The sequence below is a fragment of the Lemur catta genome, chromosome 25, assembly GCF_020740605.2.
Source record: "Lemur catta isolate mLemCat1 chromosome 25, mLemCat1.pri, whole genome shotgun sequence".
Classification (NCBI taxonomy): domain Eukaryota; kingdom Metazoa; phylum Chordata; class Mammalia; order Primates; family Lemuridae; genus Lemur; species Lemur catta.
In genome coordinates, this window is record NC_059152.1 from 9,307,204 (window position 1) to 9,320,316 (window position 13,113).

Consider the following 13,113-nt stretch of genomic DNA (forward strand, 5'->3'; position numbering starts at 1 on the left):
AGAACAATATCTTTGTCCTTGGTCACTTGCTCACTGCTCTGTTAACTAATGGAATCATTAACTTGAACAGAGTGGCAAACAAGTCCCTCAAAGGAATGCAGAAATAAGTGGGTGGGTAAAAAAGGAAAAGAATATGTGACTCGAGTGACTATGCTCACTAACTTCAGACCTGGCCATGACGAAAATGTAATCTCTCATTCTGAACATGGCTAATAATTACTTTATGGTTCCTACACCTGTCAGTTCACCTGATTAAGAAAAAGGCTGTAGGGGCAGCATAGCACAGAGTTTCACAGCATGGGCTCTTATCAGGCGTCAGAATCTAGGTTCAAGTTTCAGCCCTAGCGCTTGCTTATGGCATGACTTTGGCCAAGTCACTCTGGGTCTCAGTTGCCTCATATGTAAAATAGAAATAATAATATACCTACTTCACAGTGTTGTTGGAAGAATTAAATGAGATACTCTGAGTAAAGTTGAGAGCTGAAGAAATTAAAAGGAGAGAGGAAAAAGGGGCTCTCTACATACAGCTCCAGCCCCATCGCCAGCTGATTTAACTACAGGTTCTGGAAACCAATTTAATGATTGGCTGTAGCTGCCATTCTGGCTTAGGCAGGTGTGAAGATTCAGGCCAGATGGCATTTTATTTAGAATATGGAAATTAGGCTTTAATTATGTATTTTCACTTTTTTTTAATGAATAAAACAAAAGTGAACTCTTGGTTTTTCCTCCAAAGCTTGTTCTTTCCTGTGGCAAACACTGAGGACTGGCTGCCCTAAAGCCGCTCACAAGCCCCTGCTCCCTGCCTTCCTCCATGAGTGAGGCTGGAGGGCTGTAAACAACCGACATCTGCAGGCCTGCGCAGCAGACGGTCTGCACTGCGTTTCCACAGGCCTTTTTCTCTACCTGGAACACTCCTCCCACCTGCTCAGGGCAAGCTGCATTTCCTCCTTCCGGTCTCAGCTTTAATACCCTGTTCTTAGATGGGCCTTTGCTGATCTACCTATCTTAAGTATTAAACCTGATGTTTTCTCTCGCAGAACGTGTTACCTTCACAATATTAGTCGTAATTTGTAAATACTCATTTAATTGTGTTTGCTTGTTTTCTGCTTCCTCGTTAGACTGTGAGTTCCAAGAAGGCGAGGAAGGTGTCTGTCTCGCTTGCCACTGTCCTCCAGGTCTAACATAGCCAAGTGCTCAGACACAGCAGTTCCTCAATAAATGTGAAGAATGAACAAATGAATGAATGAAAATAGATCAATCTGTTATTTCTGTGGTCTAATCTACTTTGAGGGATTTTTGAGAAAATTAGGAGGTAATGTATATAAAACACCTAGCAGAAAGTCTGTGACATAATAAGTATGCAACCTATTATGCTCCATTTGACCAAATCTAGACTTATCTTGGCATTCAAAGCCTCCTGGCAGGTAGCTTCACCATGCCCGTTCATTTTTCTTTCTCATTATTCAACTTAGACTCTTCGAGTCAGCTTGATCCTCTTCCATGCTATACTGGTTTTGAATTCTGTATCTTCTTCCATGTTACTTCATTCATTAAAATACTTCCCAACTCTTACAAATCCAAGATACTTTATAGTTCATGCAGGGTTAAATTTTACATTAAGATATTCCACAAAATGTTTCTTATTAACTTGGCCCACAATTCTCCTGTGCAGTAAAAATCACTCAGTACTCTACCTGAATCTATCACCTATTTCTAGGACCCTATCTGAATCTATCACCTGATATACTTCTCTCTGGTCATTCTAATTTCTTTTGAAAGCCTAATTTAAGTTAGGTATTATCCTTATTGCCACTTAATTTAAATAATTCTCTGTGGATTCACTTTTATAGCATATGGGCTTGAGGGACAAAATTATAGATTCTGTCTCTCTCTAATATAATTGATACAAGTGTCTAAATCTCCAGGTTTCTGCATGCTCCCCAAACCCAAATATTAATTTTCAGCAGTTACTTCTAAGGGAGGTTTATTTGGTAGGAAAATGATAAATAGGAAAAAAATATCCAACTCTAACATGGATTCTTATGTTAATACATAGTAAATTTTACCTACAATTTTCTCTAAGTGTTTCAGAAGCTATAACAGACTAATTAAATTTAAAATTGTAACTGAGATTAACATGCATTTTCTCAAAACGCTTCATACCTCTGTCCAGAAACCCATATGGAGATTTTCCCATGAATATTCTTTTTCCCTTGGGGCTGCTGTAAGTAGGTAAGTACTAAATGTTGCCATTTGCTTGGGAGGAAAATATTCTCCTGTGATTCAACCTGTGCTAGTAAAACAGCTTTCATGTCATCATTTGAATCCATGCACACCCTACAGAAAAAGAGAAAAGGCATAGGCTCAAAACATGAAAATTCTGAGCTCAGTATTTAACACATGTATAGCAGCTACAATTGTAAATATTTAAGTGAGATTAAAAAATCAGTTCTATTTTTTTAAAAATTACTTGAAAAGTCAATATATCTTTGTTTTACACCATAATCTACTTAGTTATTTTATTGTATCATTACCTCCATTCATGAAGAAAATAGATTAGGCTCATTGGCTGGTGTTTATAATTTAGGCAATAATTTTCAGAATTCAGTTTGCAAAAAAAAATTTATTATTACTATTTACATAGTCATTGCCCTTTTAGAAATTATTAATACAATGTAATATTTGGTTCATAGAAAAATTAATACAAATTATACATAAATGTCTAAATTCCAGAGGTATTGGAGGTCTAACCTACTTTGAGGGATTACTAAAAGAATGAAATAATGTATATAAAACCACCTAGTAATATTTATAATGTTTACAAAGCATATGTGCCTAAATAACATATTGATTTGTTTAGATTTAAGTTTTACACGAGACAATATCATATTATTCTTATTTACTTAATACAAATAGAAGACTTGTATCTAGACCACTTAATAAAGGAGATAGGGAAAAAAAGACAAGGTAGCAAGGAAAACCCCAGGTTATTAGATATTGGCTATCAATTATCTATGTGGAAAACATCTGTCTGTTAATAACACTAAGACCATTGCAATTTGATAGAATATTTCCATAGAATAAGATTAAAGTATTTGATCTAAAACCTAAAGAGAATTAACATAATCTATTTTAGACTTTATAGATTTTTGGATAGAAAAAATCTGTTATAAAATATTATTAATAACTGTTAGAATGTATTTTCTTTTTTAATACTGTTTTTTCTTTTGCTGTAATGATTTTTATTAGCAGATTTCACATTAATGTTTCTTACATAAATTGTTTAAATACATGATTTATTCAGGGGGAGTCAAAAATAATCAATACCGAAAGATAAAAGTGCCATTATGAGGATCAGCCCACACTTGCATCATCAATGCTTTGGATCCTAGGGAAATTATATGAATACATCCTTCTTCTATGAGTCTCTCACCAGGATTTATGTATTCTGCACCTTTTGGTCTGTCATTCTCTACAAGAAAAAGATGTTAAAATGATCAGCAGAACAGTCCATAAAAATTAAGTGGAAAAGTGAATTTAGAAGAATACCAAGCATGGTTGTTCATTTGTAGTAGATTATTTACCCAGAATGTCTAACTCTGACCGGTTGCAAACAGCAGTATTTCCAAAGTATAGAAGTTAATTCTAAAAAAGCATAACAGGTGAAAAACAGTAATTGAATATTTTAGAAGTTATTAAATGGGCCAGGTATGGTGGCTCACACCTATAATCCCAGCACTTTGGGAAGCCCAGGTGGGAAGATCGCTTGAGCCCAGGAGTTTGAGACCAGCTGGGGCAACATGGCAAGACACCTGTCTCTACAAAAAAAAAAAAAAAAATTAGCCAGTTGTAGTGATATGTGCCTGTAGTTCTAGCTACATGGGAAGTTGAGGTGGGAGGATTGCTTGAGCCCAGGAGTTCACAGCTACAGTGAGCTATGATTGCACCATTGCACCCCAGCCTGGGCGACAGAGCAAGATCCTATCTCCTAAAAAAGAAGTTACTAAATGTTTTGAAATGTATAATAACTGAGGGCAACTGTGAGCATGACCAGACTATAATGTCACTGTGATTACCTATTACAATCTGTACCAAGCTTCTTTCATCAGTTGGATTAGGCCACTATGACACCACTGACCCGGGTCCAGGAAGCACACACCATTGTCAATGCCTCATATTACCAAAAGTCTTTCTGTAATGATCACAGTGGTACAATTTTTTGAAATTGATCATATTAAAAATCTTTTCAGAAAAATGTAGTGTTTGAATATATTCGTTATTTAGATTTCCTGGCAAGTGATCCCTGAATATAATTGCTAAATGATTCTGAAACACTACATTAATGCTTCTTTAAGGCAAGCAAAGATAAGTGCTTATAGGCTTTGGGCTATCTGGTCATGCTGACCCTTCTTCCTCACCATTTAAAACCCAGCACTACCTGAGGATGTATGATGAGCTACCTGTTATTACAATGCATGTGACTTTATGGCAAGCTGTTATGATATACAATACAAAATGCATGTCCAAAGGCTCAGATTTTTAGAGAAGATGAACATTACTAGTTACTAGATTGCATACATATATCATTAGTTGCCATTTTTCAACAGGTAAAACTACCATCAATTTTTAAAACTACTCCCCCTAGCAATAACAATAGCCCTAAAAAAGAAGAGTTAAAGTCACCTATTATTTTGAGGACTACTGCCCAAGATATAATATATAGAGAGAATGTGCATCTGATGTGACATTTAAAAAATGTCTATATACCAAATCTGAATTTGTACAAATAAAGGACTAGGACAAAAACCAGCATGTACCTAAGAACTATAGGGACATTACAAATATTTCTTAACTTAATGCTCACAAAAATCTGACTAGGAAAATATTATGGGGTGATAGAATTGAGATCCTGAGAGGTTAGAAAACTTGCTCAAAGGTATACAGTCTATTGGCAAAAGATGTGATATCACTGCAATATTTTCTTCATCTCTCTTCAAAAATTGGTATATATGTCTACTATTTTTACATGTTTTAGTGTTTATGCAAAATCATTTCTAAAATAAGTTTTCTAATACATCTTTAAAATAAAATATTAAAAAGTTTCCAATATTTACTTTTCTCAGGTCACTGCATATATTTGTTCATTTTATAAGAGACTGTTTACATTGTGATTGCCCCCATTAAAATATGAGAAAGCAATCTGCATAGGTTATAGTTTGCGCCTGATGTTTAAAAGCTCTGGAATTAAATAAAGCCGGATTTAAATCCCTTTCCATTGCTTACTACTAATAGCTATATAAGTTGGTCAGGCTGCTTTAACTTCATCTAAAAATACAGATAGTATGAGCACCTACTGACTTGTTGAAATTAAAATGCTCACATACAGAAAGTGCTCGATGTATATTAGATACCATCATTATCAATGCTGTCACATGCAGGGCTATCACTTCTTAGGTGGTAAAATTCAATTCACGAAAGAAAATTCTATTACTACTTGAAACATCACAAATTATCTGCTGAGATTAAAAAGGAAATGTGGGCCGGGCCCTGTAATCCTAGCACTCTGGGAGGCCGAGGCGGGTGGATCGCTTGAAGTCCTGCCTGAGCAAGAGCGAGACCCCGTCTCTACTAAAAATAGAAAGAAATTAGCTGGCCAACTAAAATATATATAGAAAAAATTAGCCCACCACCATAAACTGCTTTTTAATGAATAGTTTCTTTCTGTCCTAGTCATAGGAATAACAAGATTTAGTTTCCTAGCAGTATAATAGCAATTCTTTGGTTATAGAAAGAACTGGAATAACATTTATTCTAACTTTGGAGAATGGCTGATGCATTTAAACATTCTATAACAGGAACGAGGAAAGGGCCACTGAGGTAAGACACAGCATGAGAGGAAGAGCTTGAAATACAAGAAAGATGAAATGGGAGCTGACTAATATGGATTGGGAAACAGGTAGTAGAAGGAAAAGCGGCTGCAGGGCTTTATCCTTTCCTTTTCTAACCTCAGGAGCCACCTGCATCCAGTAACGAGACCAGAAAAGAGGCCGGAAATGGGGCTGATGACCCCAGCAGAAGTTGAACATGCGGTGACCCCCCACCCCCGCCTTCATAAAAGACAAAAGTAGAGAAGAAAAAGGAGAGTCAAGGTTATCTGACAACACAGGCTTTGGAAGTGAGGACCTACAACCAGTAAGTAAGGCATTTAAGGTGAAGAGTGTGTTCAGAGCAAGTTAGAACATTGCTATATATTCTTATTGCTCAACCAAAATTGCTGTCTGGGAAATCTTTGTGTACAAATCTGATAACCCTGTCGTCATACCTGTGCCATCAAAACTGCTATCTTGTAAAATTAATGATTTGTTTCTTTTCTTTATCTTCTTTCCTTTCTCTGCGGTACCCTCAGCTTCATGGATACACTCCACATTAAACCACAGTGAAACACTGAAACCTTCTGACAGGTGTGGCCAGCAGTTTTGCCCCAGCAGTGGCAAGTGGACTGGAGCTATGTGCCAAGAGGAAAGCAGCCGATGGGGAAAACTTTCTCTATCAGCCTCTTTCTTGCTCCGTGAAACTCGTGCTCTTCTCAGTAAACCCATGGCCTTACTGTTCAGAATTCCAGGACACCTTTGCGATGAAACACCATTGCTTAAATTTGGGGTATGCAGTAAAGGGAAGGTTAGGTACTGCAAAGGGCTCATAGTATTATCACTTTCAATAATTTTCAGAATACCCAGAAGAATAATTTTCTAGAGAAAAAGAAAAACAAATAAAACTTTAAAAGCACGTCGAAAGAGACATGATAATCTTGAAATTCAGGTTATAAATGCAAATACAAACATACCCACACATATCAGCATTCCTATTTAAATACCTTCCTATCTACCAGATCTTTAAAATTTTCATTTCTGTGTAGCTGAGATAAAATATCAAACAGATTTCATTCTTAAAATACATAATCTCTTATGTTTAATTTGTTTCATGTTCAGATGTTTTTATGGTACAAATCTAATATTTATGAGTTGGTTTTAAGTATTACAAATTAAATACAATATTTATATCAGTAATGATTTCTTCCAAAGAAGGATGCTTACTTCCAAGTAAACTATGGTTCTTCTCTCAATTATTTTAAAATCAGGGATATAGCCAGAGACCTTACAAATTCTCCAGATTTCTGAATGATACTATAGCATTCCAGACTTTATAAAATTGAGTGCTCAATTACTTTCCAGCTTATTTCACATGCTTCTTTAATAATCAAATAAATTTTCTTTCATCGGTGTTTGGCAATTGAAATAAGGTTTTAGGGTTTTATTTTAAATTATAAGTTTTTGGTTAAACTGAAATGTAGAATTTATAGAAAAGATATGAAGAAATGAGCATTTAATTAAAGAGTAGAACAAAGGTTAGGAGAGATAAGGAAAAAAGTAGAAAAGATTAACCTAGTACAATGTCTTACGCATGCATAACATCTGACGTTAATTTTACAATAATGAGAAATACATTCAAAAGAAGTAATACAAGTATTCCATAAACAAACAGCATTCGATGATCTACACTAGCAGATTTTAACTTGTGCTCCACAGAACTCCCTCAGGGTCCTCGGTACTGGAGAGGGGTGTAAAGTAGGCAGAGCTCTGGAACGTCCTTTCCTGCTTCAAACAAAACAGCTCCAAAGTTTTCTGTTTTATTTGCTTATGCTTCTAGCCAAGATTTCATTATAAAAATGGGTTTCCCAGCAAAGAACAGTCTAAAAAGCCACTAAGCTGTACCAATGGAAAGAAATACAGAAGATGAATGAAGAGTGGATAATGATTTTTTAGAAAAGCACAACCCTTAAGATGGTTATAATTATTCATAATTAAAGTTCTCTTTAGTAATTAAAATTACTTGGCATTTCTTAAGCACAAAATTAGGGATACAGTGTGTTAAAGGGACTATGGTCCCAGTGATATGTCTGGTTAGTCAAAATCAAAGTGAAATGGTTGAAATATGTGCTAATAATAAAATAACTGAGAGCTTCACACATAATAATAGAAAACTGACTATACAACTGCCACATCAAAAGAAAGAGCTTAGACATTTCCAAATAATTAAAAATACATTCTATTAAGGTACCAGTGAAAAATGTAAAAATTATAGCATATTTACTGTACAAGGAGATTTCTCCAGAAATATTCTCAAAAGAAGGGTTAGCTCTTCTGAACATGTTCTTGAACTCATCAAAGATACCAAAAGATCCACCAATACTCTCTGGCATGCTAAATTAAAGAAAGAGGAAAAAAATTAAAACTAGTGTACATTTGATTAAAGGAAATGAGTAAGCAATTTCATTGAAAGCAAACACTACTGTAACATCTTGAATGGATTATAAAAAATCTAGTACAGTAATCACAAAATTTGCTGAGGAAATAGCAATGTAACTAAATGCGAACCAACCAACTAACCGTCAAAAACAACAAAACCCCTTTTCTTAAAGATTGGTTGGCTACAAGTAAACTAAGGGCATTCCTTAAAGAAGCATAAATCAATACAGTATTTGTTATCCTAGCACTCTGGGAGGCCGAGGCAGGCGGATCGTTTGAGCTCAGGAGTTCAACACCAGCCTGAGCAAGAGCAAGACCCCGTCTCTACTAAAAATAGAAAGAAATTATATGGACAGCTAAAAATATATGTAGAAAAAAAAATTAGCCGGGCATAGTGGCGCATGCCTGTAGTCCCAGCTACTCAGGAGGCTGAGGCAGAAGGATTGCTTGAGCCCAGGAGTTTGAGGTTGCTGTGAGCTTGATGCCATGGCACTCTAGCCCAGGCAACAGAGCGAGACTCTGTCTCATAAAATAAAAAAAAAAAAAAACCCACAGTATTTGTTAAATTGATACAACTCCCATACCACAAAATAGTCTGTTATCTTCTCATCTTGAAAATGTTTAAAGTATAACTATCATTTTCTAAATATAAAATTAGATCACAGGAAATAAAAGTGGGAACATTAATGACTATTTGCATGCTTAAATATCACAAACTGTTTAATTTGAACATTTTCTTTATTCCACCATGGGTTTAGCATAAAACATAAAATGGTAGTACATAAATTCATAGAATTATTTAAAGTAAAATAATAATTAATATTTGTAGAGCACATTATAGTGTTCAAAGTATTTTTACATGCATTATCTCAGCTGACTCTCACAGAAAAACCCTACAAATTCAACATTATCTTCACTTTATACATGACGAAAATAATCCTGATATAAAACTTGAGATGTATCTTAAAACACTGGTAGTTTGGGAAGACCTGAAGGTTAAAGAATAGAAGCCATGTTTAAGTAACATATTTTATAGAAGCAAAGAGCTGATGCAGTAATATAACAGGTATATCTGAAAAGACTACTTGCAATAAGACTATAAAACAGCATGAGTCCTGTAAGTAATATGAATCCATGAAAGATTTCTGAGTAGGAAAGTAATACAATCAAAGTAAAAAATGCATGTGCTTGGGTTTTTTTTTTTCCAGTTCAAAACTGACAGGTTCCAGTTCAAAATAGGGGAATGAATACATATACTTGCTTCTGTGTACTACTAAAAACTCACTGCACTAAAGTACAGAATTTTTATAAAAAGAAACCCATAACAGGATGAAAAAAGGGGTGGGGGAGGGAGCAGTAGGGCATATTGGATAAGAGATTTAAAAATATTTCTTGAAGATGAAAAGTAGGTGGATAAAAAAGAAAACTGCAGTCTAGAATTCCTTTGAATTACAAAGAGTCCCAGAGCAGTGGGGAGCCAATCTATCCACCTAAGGTCTGGAGAAGAAGTGAGAGTGTGGCCGACAACACAGGGATTAATGAAAGATCTATCTGTGAATATCCACCTTGCTCCCTGTTTCTCAGTAGAAAGTACAGATAGCTCAGCTTTCATTTTTAGGCTGAAAACATGGTAACTCTTCTCTAAAGAAATGGAATGGATTGCCAGGCAAAAGCTCAGACATATAGTGGGATGTTAGCATCAGAGCTGCTGAGCATAACTATACAGGCTGCAAACTGGTCAAGTGTCTAATCAAAGGGAAAAATCCAGACTGAAATAAAGCCTGAATGCTGTTCATCAAGCCATGCATCCTGGTGTTGGGCTGTGTTGCCTGGGTAAAGAAAGGAATACCTTTTTCTTAGTACAAAGATACTATTTGCTAGCCAAGCTCTACACGTGGAAGATGTATTTTTCTAATGTATGCAAAGTGCCACATGGGCTAATAGTGGTCCTAATGGTCCCCCAAAGTAAAGCTCTCTTCATTAGGGTATTTGGGAAGACCCCTAATCATCCACTGGCACATCCACACAGTACAATCTCAATTAATAAACACAGAAGGAATGAAGAAAACATAAAATCACTATCTGATAAATATCACAGTATGAACTGTTTCAGTCAAGAATCATCAATGGATGGATGTTAAAATTAGTGAGTTAAAGTATGACAAGAAAAAGGATATTTACATAGTCTCAAGTTATGTCCCCACGTGATACTTATTAATTATAAAGGGAAAATAGTAACTTTAAAATGGAGAAACCTGGCAGACACCATCTTAATCATGTGATCAAAGTTAACATCACCAGTAATAAGATCTAGATATCATAAACCCTTTGATATGATGCACTCAGAAGGACCCAATATCACTTTTGAATATTACTACCAAAAATGTACTAATATAGCCTGAATTTAATCACAGAGAAACATCGGAAAAACCCAAATCAGTGCATCATGTATGTTAGCCTTAATTCTCTAACTAGAATTTAGGTTTGTTGTGGTTAGAAAGCATATTACATATTTATTATGAATTTATCAAATGTCTGAGGAAGTACTAAGTAGAGAGCAGACAATCAACATCAGATACGGCACCAACACAGTGTTTAGACTGGGTTACAGTCCCTGCAATGCCACTGCTATGTATATGGCCCTGAACAACTCAATCCCTTGGAATCTAGATTTTCCTCTCTATAAAGATGCTTACACCATGTCTATTTCATTGGGTGGATCTAAGAAACAAATGAGATGATTACATACAAAAATACTTTTGAAATCACAGGGCACCATGCCAATGGAAACCATTATAATCAACTCTTCACATAAAATAATTGCAAAACTATTGTTTATTTTATTTTTTATTTTGATTTATTTTTTGGAGACAGAGTCTCGCTCTGTTGCCCAGGCTAGAGTGCCGTGGCGTCAGCCTAACCCACAGCAACCTCAAACTCCTGGGCTCAAGCAATCGTTCTGCCTCAGCCTCCCGAGTAGCTGGGACTACAGGCATGTGCCACCATGCCCGGCTAATTTTTTTCTATATATTTTTAGTTGTCCAGCTAATTTCGTTCTATTTTTTTAGTAGAGACGTGGTCTCGCTCTTGCTCAGACTGGTGTCGAACTCCTGAGCTCAAACGATCCACCCGCCTCGGCCTCCCAAGTGCTAGGATTACATACAGGTGTGAGCCACCGCGCCTGGCCAAAACTATTGTTTAAAACTAACAGTTTTGACTCACCTTGAAAATCAGAATCAGTCTGTGATAAAATACTCAAGAACCCTCCTAAAAGATTTTTCACAGTTCCCTGAAGATTAAAAAACAAAACATAAGAAATTAAATTTCTTACCCTCACAGAAGCATGAAGGAATTGTAACGTCATAATAAATTTTCTGATGGGGGGGGTCTACTGTATAAATATTTATGTATTTTAAAGTAACTGGAAAGAATACTGTGTAGGATTATACATAATTTTCATTTTCTTTTTATACTGTTTCTGATTTTCCAAAACAATAGGCACATAATAAAATTACATGCAATTTTAAAAATATTACCCATTCTCAGAAACATATGAGAATTCATTACTGGCTAGCCAATGACAACATTAATTTTTTATGCTACTTTAGGGAACTATGGAATTAAAAGATTTTGGAATACCATTTGTAGGTAAAAACACACTTAAAGTACTATAAAAGATCAGTAGTCAATCATCTCAATTTTCAGACAAGTTGGGTTATACATAAGGAGATGTGTTTTTAGGGTATGAGTCTGATAAATATGGATCACATTTAACTAAATACATTTTTTACCTGTTGCATGAGCAGAAAAATATTCTTTTCTTTCTGCCTAATAATTTTCAAAAAACTCTCAAATACATGGGCAAGCACATCAAGTTTGGCTTTACTAGCAGAAAGCAAATTTAATTCCAGAATACAAATCTCAGGATATATCATTTCTCCTTGAGTGAGGTTTTCAGGTAAGACATTTGGACTGCTTGACGCACTAAAACCTTCTGTTTCACACTTTACATCTACCCCTGGAAAGGGAAAAAGAAAAAATTATTTTTATTCCCTAAACACTGAATATTTCATACTTTATTCATCATTTTAGAAGATCTAGTGGCAAAGTGCTATCTACAAGATGCTCACAAAAGCTTTTCCAACAACATGACGTCTGATAACAATACGTAGACTGAATAATCAAGCCTTATGGATATTTTGAAGATTAATAAGTAGCCTTAAAAGTAATTTTGATCTTCAACAGAACTACAAATATTAGCAACAATAATTTTTATAGACGTGGGATACAAATTTAACACATCCCTCCTGAAGTGACTGGGGAAAAAACTGTCCCAAACTTTCTGACCCAAAAATACCTAAATCACAGTGTTGTTCAATGTGCCTGTCCATACTGCTTGAAAACATTAAGCTTGGCTATTGGTTGGATGAATTCTCAACTTTATCTTCTTCATAAGTGAGAAACAGACCCTGTTTTACTGAATGTTGCATTTTGGAAAACTTGACTAATATGATCTTTTAAGACTGCTATACTCTTAAAAGAAGTTCATATAGTTAAGAAATTTATAAATTTCTTGAGATCCCTTAGCAAACATAGAACATAAAAAAGAAACCCACAATTATAAAATTAAATCTGTACTATGATAAAATTGTACTATAAGAAAACCACCATTAGGCCAATAGCTTTTCAAAAAGCAACAGCCCTGGGTCCATCAAGCCCTTTAAGTAAGATATCAGTGATTATTCCCATTTACTGGTTGGGAAAGAGAAAATCAACTGTAAGAAAAACTACTGTAAACTCAATAAAG

General features: G+C 35.2%; 1 protein-coding gene across 5 annotated transcripts in view; it reads right to left on the reverse strand.

The window, feature by feature from the left end:
* The window catches only part of LYST (lysosomal trafficking regulator), a 126,766-nt gene that overhangs the window by 94,557 nt on the left and 19,096 nt on the right, over positions 1 to 13,113 (reverse strand). For all 5 annotated transcript variants that reach the window (XM_045537251.1, XM_045537249.1, XM_045537253.1 and 2 more), the window contains exons 8-13: positions 12,098 to 12,324; positions 11,529 to 11,595; positions 8,152 to 8,261; positions 6,323 to 6,749; positions 3,328 to 3,472; positions 2,164 to 2,337 (exon numbers count right to left, since the gene is read on the reverse strand). In XM_045537251.1, coding sequence (XP_045393207.1) covers positions 2,164 to 2,337; positions 3,328 to 3,472; positions 6,323 to 6,749; positions 8,152 to 8,261; positions 11,529 to 11,595; positions 12,098 to 12,324 — 1,150 coding nt within the window. The remainder of the gene's footprint in view (positions 1 to 2,163; positions 2,338 to 3,327; positions 3,473 to 6,322; positions 6,750 to 8,151; positions 8,262 to 11,528; positions 11,596 to 12,097; positions 12,325 to 13,113) is intronic.